The sequence below is a fragment of the Hypanus sabinus genome, chromosome 9, assembly GCF_030144855.1.
Source record: "Hypanus sabinus isolate sHypSab1 chromosome 9, sHypSab1.hap1, whole genome shotgun sequence".
Taxonomy (NCBI): domain Eukaryota; kingdom Metazoa; phylum Chordata; class Chondrichthyes; order Myliobatiformes; family Dasyatidae; genus Hypanus; species Hypanus sabinus.
In genome coordinates, this window is record NC_082714.1 from 88,481,985 (window position 1) to 88,499,984 (window position 18,000).

General features: G+C 58.1%; 2 protein-coding genes across 2 annotated transcripts in view; both read right to left on the reverse strand.

Annotated features, from left to right (window-relative positions):
- The window catches only part of sf3b4 (splicing factor 3b, subunit 4), a 28,917-nt gene extending 25,166 nt beyond the window's left edge, over positions 1-3,751 (reverse strand). Inside the window, exon 1 of the mRNA XM_059980098.1 lies at positions 3,615-3,751. Coding sequence (XP_059836081.1) covers positions 3,615-3,648 — 34 coding nt within the window. The 5' untranslated portion in view covers positions 3,649-3,751. The remainder of the gene's footprint in view (positions 1-3,614) is intronic.
- A 3,234-nt stretch (positions 3,752-6,985) lies between these two features.
- mtmr11 (myotubularin related protein 11) overlaps positions 6,986-18,000 on the reverse strand; it is a 63,578-nt gene continuing 52,563 nt past the window's right edge. Inside the window, exons 11-16 of the mRNA XM_059980097.1 lie at positions 17,313-17,391; positions 16,943-17,013; positions 16,268-16,440; positions 10,093-10,263; positions 8,057-8,320; positions 6,986-7,749 (exon numbers count right to left, since the gene is read on the reverse strand). Coding sequence (XP_059836080.1) covers positions 7,339-7,749; positions 8,057-8,320; positions 10,093-10,263; positions 16,268-16,440; positions 16,943-17,013; positions 17,313-17,391 — 1,169 coding nt within the window. The 3' untranslated portion in view covers positions 6,986-7,338. The remainder of the gene's footprint in view (positions 7,750-8,056; positions 8,321-10,092; positions 10,264-16,267; positions 16,441-16,942; positions 17,014-17,312; positions 17,392-18,000) is intronic.

The following is an 18,000-nucleotide window of genomic DNA, read 5'->3' on the forward strand; positions in this document are numbered from 1 at the left end:
ATGGGGAGTGTGTGGGGGGGGATGGAGATGGGGAGTGTGAAGGGGGGATGGAGACAGGGAGTGTGTGTGGGGGGCTGAAGACAGGGAGTGAGTGCGGGGATGGAGATGGGGAGTGTGTGGGGGGGATGGAGACGGGGTGTGTGAGGGGGGATGGAGACAGGGAGTGTGTGGGGGGATGGAGATGGGGAGTGTGTGTGGGGGGATGGAGACAGGGAGTGTGTGGGGGGATGGAGACGGGGAGTGTGTGTGGGGGGATGGAGTCGGGGAGTGTGTGTGTGGGGGGCTGAAGACAGGGAGTTTGTGGGGGGATGGAGATGGGGAGTGTGTGTGGGGATGGAGACGGGGAGTGTGTGTGGGGATGGAGACGGGGAGTGTGTGTGGGGGAGATGGAGATGGGGAGTGTGTGTGGGGGAGATGGAGACGGGGAGTGTGTGAGGGGGATGAAGACGGGGAGTGTGTGGGGGGATGGAGATGGAGAGTGTGTGTTTGGGGGGGATGGAGACGCGGAGTGTGTGGGGGGGATGGAGACAGGGAGTGTGTGGGGGGATGGAGACGAGGAGTGTGTGTGGGGGAGATGGAGACGGGGAGTGTGTGTGGGGGAGATGGAGACAGGGAGTGCGTGAGGGGGATGAAGACGGGGAGTGTGTGAGGGGGATGGAGACGGGGAGTGTGTGGGGGGATGGAGACGGGGAGTGTGAGTGGGGATGGAGGTGGGGAGTGTGTGGGGGAGATGGAGACGAGGAGTGTATGTGAGGCGGGATGAAGACGGGGAGTGCTTGGGGGGATGGAGATGGAGAGTGTGTGTTTGGGGGGGGGATGGAGATGGGGAGTGTGGGGAGGATGGACACGGGGAGTGTGTGGGGGGGCTGAAGACGGGGAGTGTGTGTGGGGGGATGGAGTCGGGGAGTGTGTGTGGGGGGATGGAGTCGGGGAGTGTGTGTGGGGGGATGGAGTCGGGGAGTGTGTGTGTGGGGATGGAGATGGGGAGTGTGTGTGGGAGGATGGAGATGGTGAGTGTGTGAGGGGGATGGAGACGGGGAGTGTGTGTGGGGATGGAGACGGGGAGTGTGTGAGGGGGATGAAGACGGGGAGTGTGTGAGGGGGATGGAGACGGGGAGTGTGTGGGGGGATGGAGACGGGGAGTGTTTGTGGGGCGGGATGAAGACGGGGAGTGCGTGGGGGGATGGAGATGGGGAGTGTGTTTGGGGGGCAGACGGGGAATAGACGAATAGTGAGTGGGGGGATGGAGACGGGGAGTGTGTGGGGGGGATGGAGACGGGAAGTGTGTGGGGGGGGATGGAGACGGGGAGTGTGTGGGGGGGATGAAGACAGGGAGTGTGTGTGGGGATGGAGATGGGGAGTGTGTTTGGGGGGCAGACGGGGAATAGACGAATAGTGAGTGGGGGGATGGAGACGGGGAGTGTGTGGGGGGGATGGAGACGGGAAGTGTGTGGGGGGGGATGGAGACGGGGAGTGTGTGGGGGGGATGAAGACAGGGAGTGTGTGTGGGGATGGAAATGGAGAGTGTGTGTGGGGATGGAGATGGGGAGTGTGTGCGGGGGATGGAGATGGGGAGTGTGTGGGGGGGATGGAGATGGGGAGTGTGTGTGGGAGGATGGAGATGGGGAGTGTGTGTGGGAGGCTGAAGACGGGGAGTGTGTGGGGGGGGATGGAGACGGGGAGTGTGTGTGGGAGGCTGAAGACAGGGAGTGTGTGGGGGGGGATGGAGACGGGGAGTGTGTGGGGAGATGGAGATGGAGAGTGTGTGTGGGAGGATGGAGTCGGGGAGCGTGTGTGTGGGGATGGAGATGGGGAGTGTGTGCGGGGGATGGAGATGGGGAGTGTGTGTGGGGGATGGAGATGGGGAGTGTGTGTGGGAGGATGGAGATGGGGAGTGTGTGCGGGGGATGGAGATGGGCAGTGTGTGGGGGGGATGGAGAAGGGGTGTGTGGGGGGGGATGGAGAAGGGGTGTGTGGGGGGGGGATGGAGACAGGGAGTGTGTGGGGATGATGGAGACGGGGAGTGTGTTTGGGGGGCAGACGGGGAATAGACGAATAGTGAGTGGGGGATGGAGACAGGGAGTGTGTGTGTGGGGATGGAGATGGGGAGTGTGGGGAGGATGGACACGGGGAGTGTGTGGGGGGGCTGAAGACGGGGAGTGTGTGTGGGGGGATGGAGTCGGGGAGTGTTTGTGTGGGGATGGAGATGGGGAGTGTGTGTGGGAGGATGGAGATGGGGAGTGTGTGCGGGGGATGGAGATGGGGAGTGTGTGGGTATGGATGGGGACGGGGAGTGTGTGGGTATGAATGGGGACAGGTAGTGTTGGGGTCGGATGAGGGGCTTTCAGTGTGGGGGGAGACGAGGGGGTGGCGAGGGAGACGGGGTGTTGGGATGGAGAATGGTAGGGAAAAAGGGTGTGTGGGGCCGATGAGGGGCATGTCGTTGGGGAGACAGCGAGGGTGCTGGAGGGCAGTAGAAGGAGGCACATTGGGGGGAAGAGGGGAGGTGTATAGGGGATGGAAACAGGATGCGTGTGGGGGGAGTTGGGGGTGATGACCCTGGTGTTGGAAATGGGGGTGTGTTGTCAGTGATGGGGGAGACAGGGCGTTTGGAGTGGAAACAGAGGTGTTGATAGAGATGGGGGTATTGATCAAGGTGGAGACTGGGGGTGGAAATGGGGTTGTTGGGCGATGGTGACAGGGATGACAGTGGGTGTCAGCAGAGACAGGGGTGTTGGTGTAGGAGGGAGATGGAGGTGTTGGTGGGGAGATGCAGGGGAGTCAGTGGGGGAGATGAGAGGGGTGTCGGAATGGAGAAGGGGGTGTGGGAGTGAGACGATGGGAATGTCAGGTGGAGATGGGAGTATCCCTGGGTGGGGGAGACATGGAATGTTGGGGAGACGGGTAGAGTGTCACTGGGGTTGAGTTGGGGAGTGATGTGGATGACAGTGTGGGGGGAGACATGGGTGTCGGTGGGGGGAGACAAAGGGGATATCGGGAGGGGGTAAACAGGGGGTGTCGGTGTGGGGAGACGAGGGGGAATCGGGAGGGGGTAAACAGGGGTGTTGGTGTGGGGAGACGAGGGGGATATCGGGAGGGGTAAACAGGGGGTGTCGGTGTGGGGAGACGAGGGGGATATCGGGAGGGGTAAACAGGGGGTGTCGGTGTGGGGAGACGAGGGGGATATCGGGAGGGTAAACCGGGGTGTCGGTGTGGGGAGACGAGGGGGATATCGGGAGGGGTAAACAGGGGGTGTCGGTGTGGGGAGACGAGGGGGATATCGGGAGGGTAAACCGGGGTGTCGGTGTGGGGAGACGAGGGGGATATCGGGAGGGGTAAACAGGGGGTGTCGGTGTGGGGAGACGAGGGGGATATCGGGAGGGGTAAACAGGGGGTGTTGGTGGGGGAGACAAGGGGGATATCGGGAGGGGTAAACAGGGGTGTCGGTGTGGGGAGACGAGGGGGATATCGGGAGGGGTAAACAGGGGGTGTTGGCGGAAGACCCCGGGTTTCTTCCCCATCAACACTGTTCCTGCGACGCTCCCTCCCTCGCTCCCGGCTTTCCATACGATCCCTCATTCTCCTCCCCTCCCTCTGCCCCGGCGATCCCTCACCCTGGTTCCGTTCGCTGATCGGACCGGCCGCCATCCCGCCCTCGCGGAGCAACCGGAATTGAGTGGCGATGAGCCGTGCGTCGCGCAGGATGGTCCTTTCCCGTTCCGTAACCCAACCCCTGTGGCGACCCGCTCGGTCGGAGGACCGGCGCCGGAGGACAACCCACTACAGCCTACCCACTCCGTCGGAGGACCGCAGTTGCCCTTCGAAGTCCGGCAGGAGGATTCTGCCAATACTAGCGCCCCCTATGGGGCGGTAGGCCGCTGCTGTAACTCGTTGCAAGAGGGTGCAGTTACAGACGGCGGTGCCTTGTCGGATTGTTTAATCCACAATCAGCAGAAACTGAAAGAAGCAGAAAGCTTGACCGAGGGGAACAAGTACAGCATTTGCAAGTGCACTGATAACGCAAAACCACACTGCGGCATTGCGGAGGTGAAAACCTTGGACCTTTTTTACAAGGAGATCCGGATGTGCTCGTCCACAAATTCCTGGGCGCAAGCATTTGAAGTGAAGATGTGTATACTGCAGTTGCGTTTGTGATCATTACAGTTACATAAATTATTGAAAAGCACGACCCTCAGTATTCCTTAACCACAAGGTGCTGGAAATACTGAGCAACAGACGCAAACGCTGGAGGGTCTCGGAAGGTCGGGCAGCATTTGCGGAGGGGGATTTCGGGCCGAGACTCTCCATCAGGACTGGAAAGTGGCAGAAGCCAGAGTCAGGATAGTGAGGGTCTGGCAACATCTGATCCAATCAAGAGCTCCACAGAGCAGGCCTAGACCTCAGGCTTTGAGGTTTGGGAGAATGAGAGATAATCGTTATTTCTCCCAGATGAATTCAACATTTTGCCTGCAGAAGACCCAGAGCCCAAGTTCAGTGTCAGCTGACTGTACAAACCAAGCAAAACGATGTTCCCCTGGACCCAGAAAACATACCACACATAAAACAAAATAATCCCATAAGTTAATAAAATATCATTCAAAATGCAAGCAGTGTGCAGCACAGGTAAACAGTAAACAGCTTGCTGTCCGTGACGAGACCTCGGTGATGGCGGGCTGTTCACTAGTCTCACAGCCTGAGTTAAGAAGCTGCTACCCAGGCTGGCAGTTCCAATCCTGATGCTCCTGTCCCTCCTTCCTGACGGCCGTGGGTCAAGGGGACTGTGGATTGGAGGTAGGGATCCTCAACAATGCTTCAGGCTCTTTCTCGGTAAATGTCGCAGATGGGAAGGGAGGGAGGCTCGGTGATCCTCTTGCTGGTTTACACTGTGCTCCGTAGGAATTTAGAACATTAGAACATTACAGCACAGAAAACAGGCCATTCGGCCCTTCTGGTCTATGCTCAAACTTTATTCCGCTAGTCCCATTGACCTGCACCCAGTCCGTAACCCACCAGACCTCTCCCTGCTTTGCAGCTTCGGTACCGCAGCGATGCAGACAGACAGACACTCGAGGGTGCTCGTATACAAAGTGGTCAGAATAGGGCCTTTGCACGCCTCCATCTCCTGGGGAACTCTTTCAGAATAACTCCATTTTGGACAGAGACAGCAAGCTTTCTTCACAGAGGGAGAACACAGGTCACCACTCATTGTATTCTGTATATAAACCCCGAACCTCCAGCTTGTGCCCCACTGCTGCAGGTCTGTTATTCAATGTACACTCAGCATCCACTTTATTAGCTACCTCTGCCCACTAATGCAGCTATCTCATCAGCCAATCGCGTGGCAGCAACTCACACAAAAGCACGCAGACATGGTCAAGAGGTTCAGATGATGTTCAAACCAAACATCAGAATGGGGAAGAAGTGTGATCTAAGAGAGTTTGACTGGTGCCAGATAGGGTGGTTTGAGTACCTCAGAAACTTGCTGATCTCCCGGGGTTTTCACGCACAAGTCTCTAAAATTTACATGCAAAAAAAAAACAAACAAAAAAATCCGGTGAGCAGCAGTGGATGAAATTGTCTTGTCAATGAGGGACGTCAGACGAGAATGACCAGACTGGTTCGAGCTGACAGGAACTTAAATAACCAAACTTCACCATGGTGCTCTGCAGAAGACCATCTCTGAGCTCACAACACGTTGAATCTTGAAGTCAATGGACTTCAGCAGTGAAGACCGAGAGGTGCCCAATAAAGTGACCAGTGGGTCTGTAAACCCCTGGAACCCTGAATTTGATCCCAGCCTGTAAACCCTTCCCAGGGATCTGTCATTCGATACAAAACTGTTCCTCTAACCCTTAAGGCACCGCAGTAGCATGGCAGTTAGCCGAGTTCTGAGTTCAATCCCAGCATCCTCCTTGGAATGCTGGGCTTTCTCCAAGTGCTACAAGTTTCCTCCCACAGTCCAAAAACATTGTAAACTCTGTAGAGATACAGTACAGAATCCCTTGAGCTGTGCAGCCCAGCAAATCCCTAATCATGGGACAATTTACAATGACCCATTACCCTACCAGCTGGTAGCTCTTTTGGACTGGAGTGCCCAGTGGAAACCCACGCGGTCATGGGGAGGACGTACAAACTCCTTACAGGCAGTGGTGGGAATCGAAACTGGGTCACTGGTACCGTAGAGCGTTGTGCTATCCACTACGCCATTGTCCTGTGATTGAGTTAGAGTGAATCGGGTTTGCTGGCTTAAAGGGCCAGGACGGCCTATTCTGCATTTCATCTCTAAATATAAAAACCAGAAAATTTGAAATTGATAAAAAATGGTGTAGATGCACTGCGTGGTCAATTTTACAACAGATATATCCACACGCTGCACCTGGTGTTAAAACTATAGTTTATTCTTGTGTCAAAAAATATTAGAAATGAATTGGATTACAAAATATATACAGCGCATCTCCCTCCACAAACTCCATGATGAGTCTCCAGCATCCGAGTGCACATGAGGTACCAAAGTAGTGTGTCCCAACTCCGCAGGACCCGAGGAGGGGAGGAGTGACGGGGGGCTGGGGTCCCTAATTTGTACTCCATCTCCCCATACTCCCTCTCAACACCCCAGTACCTGAAGCTAAGTACCGGAAGAGTGTACCATGACTTTCACCACCGTGCTAACTCCGCCATGGACAGTCTCAAGCCCCAGCTGTGAGAGGAGGAGGGTTGGACATGGGGCGAGTAGCCCCATCCCATAAAAACTCTACCAGAAACTCCAAAGACATCGTTCAGATTGCCCCAGGAGTAACCCATCTTCCTCTCCCAGGGAAGATGGGCTACTCCTGGGGCAATCTAAATGACTGGCCCAGGACCGTCAGCAGCCTAGGGTGACGGGCTTGAAAGTGAATTCCGTACCGAGCGGCAAGCTGGCCGCGGAGAGGGGCAAACGGGGCAAGTTGTGGCCTCTCTACCCTGAGGTTAGTCTCAGCTTATTGCAGGGGTGTGGGTGGAGGGGTTGGGCGGGGAACCCCGTGAAACACTGTCTGGAAACGAGCTAGAACCCCCACCTACCCATGAAGTGTTGCAGTGGAAGGGGGGAAATACAGTTGGGGAGCAGCAAATAGGGCTGAGGGGGAGATTTGACCCACACCAACCCCCACCTCTTTGGTCTCAGGGTTAGATTCCTTCCTATTTTCCCATTTTGGACCCAAACACTCTCTCCAACCCCCCACCCCACATTACATCCCATAATACTGCAGAGGAAGGGAGGGCCAGTCCCGAAACAGTGCAGAGGGGTGGGCCATGTACCTTTTAGAGGAATTCAGAGTGCTGCTAGGGTTATGGGAATCATTATTGCTCGGAGGCCCGGTTGCCAGGGCTATGGGGCCCGTTGGCAGGCACCTCGGGCTGAAGCCTACAGCCCAGCGAGCGGACCTCGGCATTCAGGCTCCCCAGACAGGCCTGGAACATGCCAGGGGTGGGGACTCTCTCCCAGCGTAGGTAGCAGCCGCGCCAGAGTGAGAGGGCGGCGGCTGGGAGTGGGAGGGAGGGCAGGGGGAGGGAGGTGGGGGAGAGGGAGGGCAAGGGCCGGTGGGTTTCCCTGCCAGCCTCTGGTTCGGGCTCCAGCAGGCTCTCCAGCGAGCGGCTCCACTTGGCCAGTCTTCTCGACACGGACGGCAGCTTCCAGGGCACGGGCTGGCTGGGCAGGAGGAAGCCGCCCTTGGTCAGAAGATGCACCGACCGCCAGGGTGACAGATCAGCCTGAAACAGAGGAAGTCCAAAATTACACAATGATTCCCTCCTCTCTCTAACGCGAGGGTCATTGGGCAAGAATGGGCAGCAGGAACCCTGACTGAATCCCCCCTCTCTTTAATCCCGGAGTCACTGGACAGTGACGGGGAGCAGGAACCCTGGCTGTTTTCCTTTCTCTCTCTCTCTGACACACACACACCCACCCCAGGTCACTGGGCAGTGACGGGGAGCAGGAACCCTGGCTGATTCCCCCATCCCACCCCACGAAAGGATTCAGCCCATCGAGTGACAGGGAGCGGGACATCAGCCAACTCACCTGGGGAGCGGAGTACTGCTCCGGCATTCCATTCCGCACCGCGTCCTGGGATTCCCCGGTGTACAGGACGTTGCGGAATTGCTGTTGATGGTCCTGGGAGTAGAGGAGTGACCAGTCCCAAACGGAGGGCAGGGGGCAGGTCAACTGGTCCTGGGCGAAGTAGCCCCCCTTCAGAACCACCTGCTCCTCGGGCATCACCTCGCCGGTGTGAGGCCAGCCGTTCGAGAGCGGGGATACGGGGGACTGCAGCTCACTGGATGACGCCTGGGGAGAGGCACGGATCGTCAGCGCAGGGCCGGAGCGTGCTCGCAGACAGAGACAGACAGACATCATGCTGTTGTTCGGAGCCCTGCTTTTGCTGCGTGATGCCGGAGAGCGTGAGGCAGAGAGGACGAGACAGACAGCGAAGGCACAGGATGGCAGGGGCGGACAGAGACCGAAAATATGCATTGTTGGACGACATTTTGCTCCCATTTAACTATCGTGTAAAAATTGTGCATAACATGGAACGTAGAAGAATGAGGGGAGATTTGATAGAGGTATATAAAATGGTGATGGGTAGAGAGAGTGAATGCAAGCAGGCTTTTGCCACTGAGGCTAGGAGAGAAAAAGAGGACATGGGTCTGGGGTGAAGGGGGAAAAGTTTAAAGGGAACATTGGGGGTGGCTTCTTCACACACAGAGTGGTCGGAGTGTGGAATGAGCTGCCAGTTGAAGCAGGCTCACTTTTAACATTTAAGGAAAACTTGGACAGGTACATGGATGAGAGGGGAATGGAGGGATATGGTCCAGGTGCAGGTCAGTGGGACTAGGCAGAAAAATGGTTCGGCACAGCCAAGAAGGGCCAAAAGGCCTGTTTCTGTGCTGTCATGTTCTGTGGTTCTATGTCTAAGTAATGTTTCTCTTGTCAACGTTCTGTGTGACGTTGTGTTCCTGTGAAGCTGTTGTAAGGTTTTCATTGCATTTGTCTATACGATGTATGTATTTTTAAGACCATAATAATCTGGAGTGTGACACGCAGGTGTGGGGTTACCGAGGGCGGGCATGGGGGACCGCGGGAGGGGGTAGTGCGGGAGGGGGGACCGCGGGAGTGGGTAGTGCGGGAGGGGGGACCGCGGGAGTGGGTAGTGCGGGAGGGGGGACCGCGGGAGGGGGTAGTGCGGGAGGGGGTAGTGCGGGAGTGGGTAGTGCGGGAGGGGGGGACCGCGGGAGGGGGGGACCGCGGGAGGGGGGGACCGCGGGAGGGGGGACCGCGGGAGGGGGGATCGCGGGAGGGGGGGACCGCGGGAAGGGGGACCGCGGGAGGGGGGACCGCGGGAGGGGGGACCGCGGGAGGGGGGGACCGCGGGAGGGGGGACCGCGGGAGGGGGGACCGCGGGAGGGGGGACCGCGGGAGGGGGGGACCGTGGGAGGGGGTAGTGCGGGAGGGGGGACCGCGGGAGGGGGTAGTGCGGGAGGGGGGACCGCGGGAGGGGGGACCGCGGGAGGGGGGACCGCGGGAGGGGGGACCGCGGGAGGGGGGGACCGCGGGAGGGGGGACCGCGGGAGGGGGGACCGCGGGAGGGGGGGACCGCGGGAGGGGGTAGTGCGGGAGGGGGGACCGCGGGAGGGGGGACCGCGGGAGGGGGGACCGCGGGAGGGGGGACCGCGGGAGGGGGGGACCGTGGGAGGGGGTAGTGCGGGAGGGGGGACCGCGGGAGGGGGGGACCGCGGGAGGGGGTAGTGCGGGAGGGGGGACCGCGGGAGGGGGTAGTGCGGGAGGGGGTAGTGCGGGAGGGGGGACCGCGGGAGGGGGGGACCGCGGGAGGGGGGACCGCGGGAGGGGGGGACCGCGGGAGGGGGGACCGCGGGAGGGGGGACCGCGGGAGGGGGGACCGCGGGAGGGGGGACCGCGGGAGGGGGGACCGCGGGAGGGGGTAGTGCGGGAGGGGGGACCGCGGGAGGGGGTAGTGCGGGAGGGGGGACCGCGGGAGGGGGGACCGCGGGAGGGGGGACCGCGGGAGGGGTAGTGCGGGAGGAGCTTTCCAGGCTCCGTACCTGCTGAGTCCTGAGTTGCTCCCGGCAGCTGTTGAAGAGAAAGGTGCCGGCGAGGAGAGTATGTGAGCTGTTACGGACAGTCAGCAGGTAAGTGTCCGTGAACTCGAAGGAGAACGGGTAATGTTCCAGCAGTTGCCACACGCAGTCCAGAAAAAGCAGGAACACCGGAGACTGGGGAGACACACAATTGACAGCCGGGACGCCATCACTGCTCAGAGAGTGAAACTCCCCATCACACACTCCCGGGTCAAACACAGAGTGAAACTCACTCTACACTGTCCCATCACACACTCCCGGGGTCAGACACAGAGTGAATCTCCCTCCACACCGTCCCATCACACACTCCCGGGGTCAGACACAGAGTGAAACTCCCTCCACACCGTCCCATCACACACTCCCGGGGTCAGACACAGAGTGAAACTCCCTCCACACCGTCCCATCACACACTCCCGGGGTCAGACACAGAGTGAAACTCCCTCCACACCGTCCCATCACACACTCCCGGGGTCAGACACAGAGTGAAACTCCCTCCACACCGTCCCATCACACACTCCCGGGGTCAGACACAGAGTGAAACTCCCTCCACACCGTCCCATCACACACTCCCGGGGTCAGACACAGAGTGAAACTCCCTCCACACCGTCCCATCACACACTCCCGGGGTCAGACACAGAGTGAAACTCCCTCCACACCGTCCCATCACACACTCCCGGGGTCAGACACAGAGTGAAACTCCCTCCACACCGTCCCATCACACACTCCCGGGGTCAGACACAGAGTGAAACTCCCTCTACACTGTCCCATCACACACTCCCGGGGTCAGACACAGAGTGAATATCCATCCACACCGTCCCATCACACACTCCCGGGGTCAGACACAGAGTGAATATCCATCCACACCGTCCCATCACACACTCCCGGGGTCAGACACAGAGTGAATCTCCCTCCACACCCTCCCATCACACACTCCCGGGGTCAGACACAGAGTGAAACTCACTCTACACAGTCCCATCCCACACTCCCGGGGTCAGACACAGAGTGAAACTCCCTCCACACCGTCCCATCACACACTCCCGGGGTCAGACACAGAGTGAATATCCATCCACACTGTCCCATCACACACTCCCGGGTCAAACACAGAGTGAATATCCATCCACACCGTCCCATCACACACTCCCGGGGTCAGACACAGAGTGAATCTCCCTCCACACCCTCCCATCACACACTCCCGGGGTCAGACACAGAGTGAATCTCCCTCCACACTGTCCCATCACACACTCCCGGGGTCAGACACAGAGTGAATCTCCCTCCACACCCTCCCATCACACACTCCCGGGGTCAGACACAGAGTGAATCTCCCTCCACACTGTCCCATCACACACTCCCGGGGTCAAACACAGAGTGAATATCCATCCACACCGTCCCATCACACACTCCCGGGGTCAGACACAGAGTGAATATCCATCCACACTGTCCCATCACACACTCCCGGGGTCAGACACAGAGTGAAACTCCCTCCACACCTTCCCATCACACACTCCCGGGTCAGACACAGAGTGAAACTCCCTCCACACTGTCCCATCACACACTCCCGGGGTCAGACACAGAGTGAAACTCCCTCCACACTGTCCCATCACACACTCCCGGGTCAGACACAGAGTGAAACTCCCTCCACACTGTCCCATCACACACTCCCGGGGTCAGACACAGAGTGAATATCCATCCACACTGTCCCATCACACACTCCCGGGTCAAACACAGAGTGAAACTCCCTCCACACTGTCCCATCACACACTCCCGGGTCAGACACAGAGTGAAACTCCCTCCACACTGTCCCATCACACACTCCCGGGGTCAGACACAGAGTGAATATCCATCCACACTGTCCCATCACACACTCCCGGGTCAAACACAGAGTGAAGCTCCCTCTACACCGTCCCATCACACACTCCCGGGGTCAGACACAGAGTGAATCTCCTCCACACCGTCCCATCACACACTTCCGGGTCAAACACAGAGTGAAACTCCCTCTACACCATCCCATCACACACTCCCGGGGTCAGACACAGAGTGAAACTCCCTCTACACCGTCCCATCACACACTCCCGGGGTCAGACTCAGAATATATTTCTGTTGATTAAGTCTTGGACGATATTGTAAACCTTGTAAAGATTGAGTGTTTGTTCTTTGGTACAAAGCCATGACACTGCACAAATAACACAAAACTGTTGCCCATGGCAGAGGGAGAGGCCAGAGACGTTGGTTTACAACCAGGAATGGAGGGGACCCAGGCAAGAGTTTCTCCCTCAGACTGGTGGACTGGAGTCAGGAACAGTGTCTGAGGGGGTGTTGGAGGCAGAGACTGTGTCAACATCAAAGTACCTAGAACACGACTTGGTGTCGAAGGTTTTGGACCAAGTGCTGATAATTGTGGTTTCTGTTATTTATTTAGAGATAACGAGCTGCGCCCCCGGCAACCCAGCAATTTGACCCCAGTCTAATCACAGGACAATTTACAATGACCAGTTAACCTGCCCAGTACGTCTTTGGACTGTGGGAAGAAACCAGAGGACCCGGAGGAAACCCACGTATTCACGGGAGAACGTACAAATGCCTTACAGGCGGTGCCGGAATTGTACCCCCAAATTCAACTGCCCTGAGCTGTAACTGTGTCTGCATAAGACAATAAGAGGCAATAAAGTAATAATATTACTGCGTGAGTGTGAGTTATACACACTTGGTGGTGCAACTGCTCCTGAGGAACAACAACACGCACAAAATGCTGGTGGAACACAGCAGGCCAGGCAGCATCTATAGGGAGAAGCACTGTCGATGTTTCGAAGGGTCTCAGCCCAAAACGTCAACAGCGCTTCTCCCTATAGATGCTGCCTGGCCTGCTGGGTTCCACCAGCATTCTGTGTGTGTTGTTTGAATTTCCAGCATCTGCAGATTTCCTCGTGTTTGCTCCTGAGGATCTGTGGTGAACTACATATACCTGTCTGGACACGCCCCCCCCCTCCCCGCTGACTGCTCCTGTGGCTCCTCCCACTGACCGTGGTGATTGCAGACACTGCCCCGGCCTCAGTCTCCAGGATGCAGTGTGGTGGCCAATTGCTGCTGGTTCTTTCTTCCAGCCAATAAAAGCCTGTATCTCGCCTCACGTCTCCGAGAGTTAATAAATGTTGCGTCAGGAATGCCATTTTCTTTGGCGGTATTCGCATGTGTGGTTGAATGACAATAAACCCCCACTTGAGAACTGACAGACAGAGACGTTATCCCAGGGCAGAAACAGCTAATACAAAGGGGCATAATTTTAAGGTGATTAGAGATGGGGATGTCAGAGGCAAGTTTTTTATATTTACACAGAGTGGTGGGTGTGTGGGACCAGGGGTGGTGGTAAAAGCACAAAAGGTACAAAAGGGACATTTAACAAACTCTGAGGTAGACACATAGATGGTGGGAAATGGAGGGCGACGTGGGGGGAAGGGGAGATTGATCTTAGAACAGATTAAAGGGTCAACACAACGTCATGGGCTGAAGGGCTTGGACTCGCGTCCTGCAGTTAAGGGCTGTAGGAAGATTCAACACAACACGCACAAAATGCCGGAGGAACTCTGCAAGTCAGGCAGCCTCTGTGGAGAGGAATAAACAGTTGACGTTCTGGCCGAGATCCTTCTTCAGGGTTGGAAAGAAAGGGGGAAGAGGCCGGAACAAAAAGCAGGGAGGCAGGGGAAGGAGGGTAGTTAGAAGGTGAGGAAGGAATCCGATAGGAGAGGGGAGTGGACTGTAGGAGAAAGGTGACCCAGAGGAAGGTGATAGGCAGGTAAGAAGGAGTGAAAGGTCAGAGTGAGCATGAAGGAAGGGTGGGGAACATTCGTTTACCAGAAGGAGAAATTCATATTCGCGCCATCAGGTTGGAGGCTGCTCAGACAAGTGTTCGCCCACAACCCCGAGGGTGGCCTCAGTTTGGTAAAAGAGAAGGTCATGGACCAACATCTGTTGGAACAGGAATCGGATTTAAAGCGTTCGGCACCGGGAAGCTCCACTTGTGGAGGTGGAAGGGTCAACTTGCTCAGGGTTTAGCACCAGTTCTGCAGGATGGAGCTGGTTAGTTCTTCTTTCAAGGAAGAAGCAGGGAGCTTTGAGGCCTTCATGAGGGGTAGAAATGGACTGTGAAGTTTATTTCTAAACTTCTTGTTTCTGAGAAAGGGGGAAGAAAGAGGTTCTGACCTCGTTTATTGAAGCTCCAAGTCTGGGTGAAGCAAGCAGAGGAAGAGGGTTGAGGATCTCAGGGTGGGGTCACATCCGAAAAGAAGCAGAAGTCCCACTTCACAGATGGCCACTGCCCTCAGAGGCAGGGAGAAGCAGCAGATGTGGTACCAATCGGGGAGGGAGGGGGCAGTTCAGGGGGCTCTCTCACTGGGTGAGGGGAGGATATTGAGAAGTTAGTATCTGACCCTGGAACAGAGTGTAGGGGGATCTTCACAGTGATGGAATGGTGTGGAGGGTCAAGCAATCTGCTGGAGATTCTGTGGGGGTGGGGGGGGGGGAGAACTGTCGACCTCTCAGAATGAAACACCGCGTCACACCGGCTGACTCCAAAGAATTGCTGATGTCTAGATCACGGCAGCCAGGCTCAACGTCAGCAGCAGGGAGAACTCGGTCTCTCGATCCAACAGGAATCCCATAGTCATCTGGGAGACAAATCCAGCCAGCTTCTGAACTGAAACTCCCTCCACATCGTCCCATCACACACTCCCGGGGTCAGACACAGAGTGAATCTCCCTCTACACCGTCCCATCACACACTCCCAGGGTCAGACACAGAGTGAATCTCCCTCTACACCGTCACATCACACACTCCCGGGGTCAGACACAGAGTGAAGCTCCCTCTACAGCGTCCCATCACACACTCCCGGGGTCAGACACAGAGTGAATCTCCCTCTACACCGTCACATCACACACTCCCGGGGTCAGACACAGAGTGAAGCTCCCTCTACACCGTCCCATCACACACTCCCGGGGTCAGACACAGAGTGAAGCTCCCTCTACACCGTCCCATCACACACTCCCGGGGTCAGACACAGAGTGAAGCTCCCTCTACACCGTCCCATCACACACTCCCGGGGTCAGACACAGAGTGAAACTCCCTCTACACCGTCCCATCACACACTCCCGGGGTCAGACACAGAGTGAATCTCCCTCTACACCATCCCATCACACACTCCCGGGGTCAGACACAGAGTGAATCTCCCTCCACACTGTCCCATCACACACTCCCGGGGTCAGACACAGAGTGAAACTCCCCCTACACCGTCCCATCACACACTCCCGGGTTCAGACACAGAGTGAAGCTCCCTCCACACCGTCCCATCACACACTCCCAGGGTCAGACACAGAGTGAAACTCCCTCCACACCGTCCCATCACACACTCCCGGGTCAGACACAGAGTGAAACTCCCCCTACACTGTCCCATCACACACTCCCGGGGTCAGACACAGAGTGAAACTCCCTCCACACCGTCCCATCACACACTCCTGGGGTCAGACACAGAGTGAAGCTCCCTCCACACCGTCCCATCACACACTCCCAGGGTCAGACACAGAGTGAAACTCCCTCCACACCGTCCCATCACACACTCCCGGGTCAGACACAGAGTGAAACTCCCCCTACACTGTCCCATCACACACTCCCGGGGTCAGACACAGAGTGAAACTCCCTCCACACCGTCCCATCACACACTCCCGGGGTCAGACACAGAGTGAATCTCCCTCCACACTGTCCCATCACACACTCCCGGGGTCAGGTACAGAGTGAAACTCCCTCCACACCGTCCCATCAAACACTCCCGGGGTCAGACACATAGTGAAGCTCCCTCTACACTGTCCCATCACACAATCCCGGGGTCAGACACAGAGTGAATCTCCCTCCACACTGTCCCATCACACACTCCCGGGGTCAGGTACAGAGTGAATCTCCCTCTACACCATCCCATCACACACTCCCAGGGTCAGACACAGAATGAAACTCCCTCCACACCGTCCCATCACACACTCACGGGGTCAGACACAGAGTGAAACTCCCAGCTAGGGATCCACAGACTCTTGGTTAATGGTCGAGGCCCATGGCACCGGAAGGATTGGAACCCCTGCTCTACTCCGTCGGCAGGACCCACCTCCTCCTTGTCAGATGCTCGCAGGAGGTCGAGGCGGTCAGTGAACCGATGTCCGGCTGACACCCACTCCTTCTGCACCAGACTCTGGAATCCAGACAGGCTCCGACTGCTGGGGTCCAGGATCAGCTGGACCAGGGACGACACCAGGCAGGACAGATCCCGATCGTCCGATTCTGTGGGGATGGAGGGTACGCCAGCTGGCAGTCTGTCCAGCCCACTCACCATGTCGCAGGGACAGAAAGGGACACATCCCCACCCTCCTGGGATCTGGACTGAGAGGGCATGTCCCCACCCACCGGGGTCTGAGAGTGGGGGAAGGGGGGAGGGGGGGCCGAGGGGTCGGATTCTATCCCACAGTGAGGGGTGGGGTCCCGGGAATGAGAGGGGGTTCGGGTTCCCAGGGACAGACTGGAGAGAGAAGGGATCTGTGGAGTGTTGTGCTGCGGAGGGGGAGATGGTGAGGGGGGCTGAGAGGATCAGAGGGGTGGCAGGGTGGAGGGGGCCGAGAGGTGGCAGGGTGGAGGGGGGCCGAGAGGTGGCAGGGTGGAGGGGGGCCGAGAGGTGGCAGGGTGGAGGGGGCTGAGAGGTGGCAGGGTGGAGGGGGCCGAGAGGGTCAGCGGGGTGGGGAGGTGGAGGGGCCCTTGTACCGTACAGAGGGTGGGGCGGGACACTCACCCTGCAGCGTGACAGTCAGCCTCTGGTTCCACAGCAGTGCCGACACTTCCGTGGCTTTCTTCAGGCACAACCTGTGGGCCGGAGACACCATATTTATCTCTTTTACCGCCCAGCAACCCGCCAGTTTTACTCTCGCCTAATCACAGGACAACTGAACGATGACCTCTCAGCCCGGGAAAATGGACAAAGGCCAGAATTGAACTTTGAACTCTGGAACGCCCTGAGCTTTAATAACATTGTGCTGATTGCGTCGCTGCTACGGCAACCGGGGGAGGGGGAAATCAGCAGGGTGGAGTTGCCCAATCTCTTCCCCCCCCCCCAACACACCCAGGAGTTGGCCCCACTCTGGGACGACGTCTCCCCTCCGTACCTGCCATACTCCAGCCAGCGCGTGGACTCCAGCGACGACAGCCACTTCTCGTCACCGTCCCGAATGGCGCCGGGCAGCTCTGCAGAGGGACAGGCAGCAGGTGAGGGGGCAGTGGGTCAAGGGGAGGGAGATGAGAGGCAGCAGGAGAGGGGGCAGTGGGTCAAGGGGAGGGAGATGACAGGCAGCAGGTGAGGGGGCAGTGGGCCGAGGGGAGGGAGATGACAGGCAGCAGGTGAGGGGGCAGTGGGTCAAGGGGAGGGAGATGAGAGGCAGCAGGAGAGGGGCGGTGGGCCGAGGGGAGGGAGATGAGAGGCAGCAGGAGAGGGGGCGGTGGGCCGAGGGGAGGGAGATGAGAGGCAGCAGGAGAGGGGGCGATGGGCCGAGGGGAGGGAGATGAGAGGCAGCAGGAGAGGGGGCGATGGGCCGAGGGGAGGGAGATGAGAGGCAGCAGGAGAGGGGCGGTGGGCTGAGGGGAGGGAGATGAGAGGCAGCAGGAGAGGGGGCGGTGGGCTGACCAGAGGGAGATGAGAGGCAGCAGGAGAGGGGCGGTGGGCCGAGGGGAGGGAGATGAGAGGCAGCAGGAGAGGGGGCGATGGGCCGAGGGGAGGGAGATGAGAGGCAGCAGGAGAGGGGGCGGTGGGCCGAGGGGAGGGAGATGAGAGGCAGCAGGAGGGGAGCGGTGGGCCGA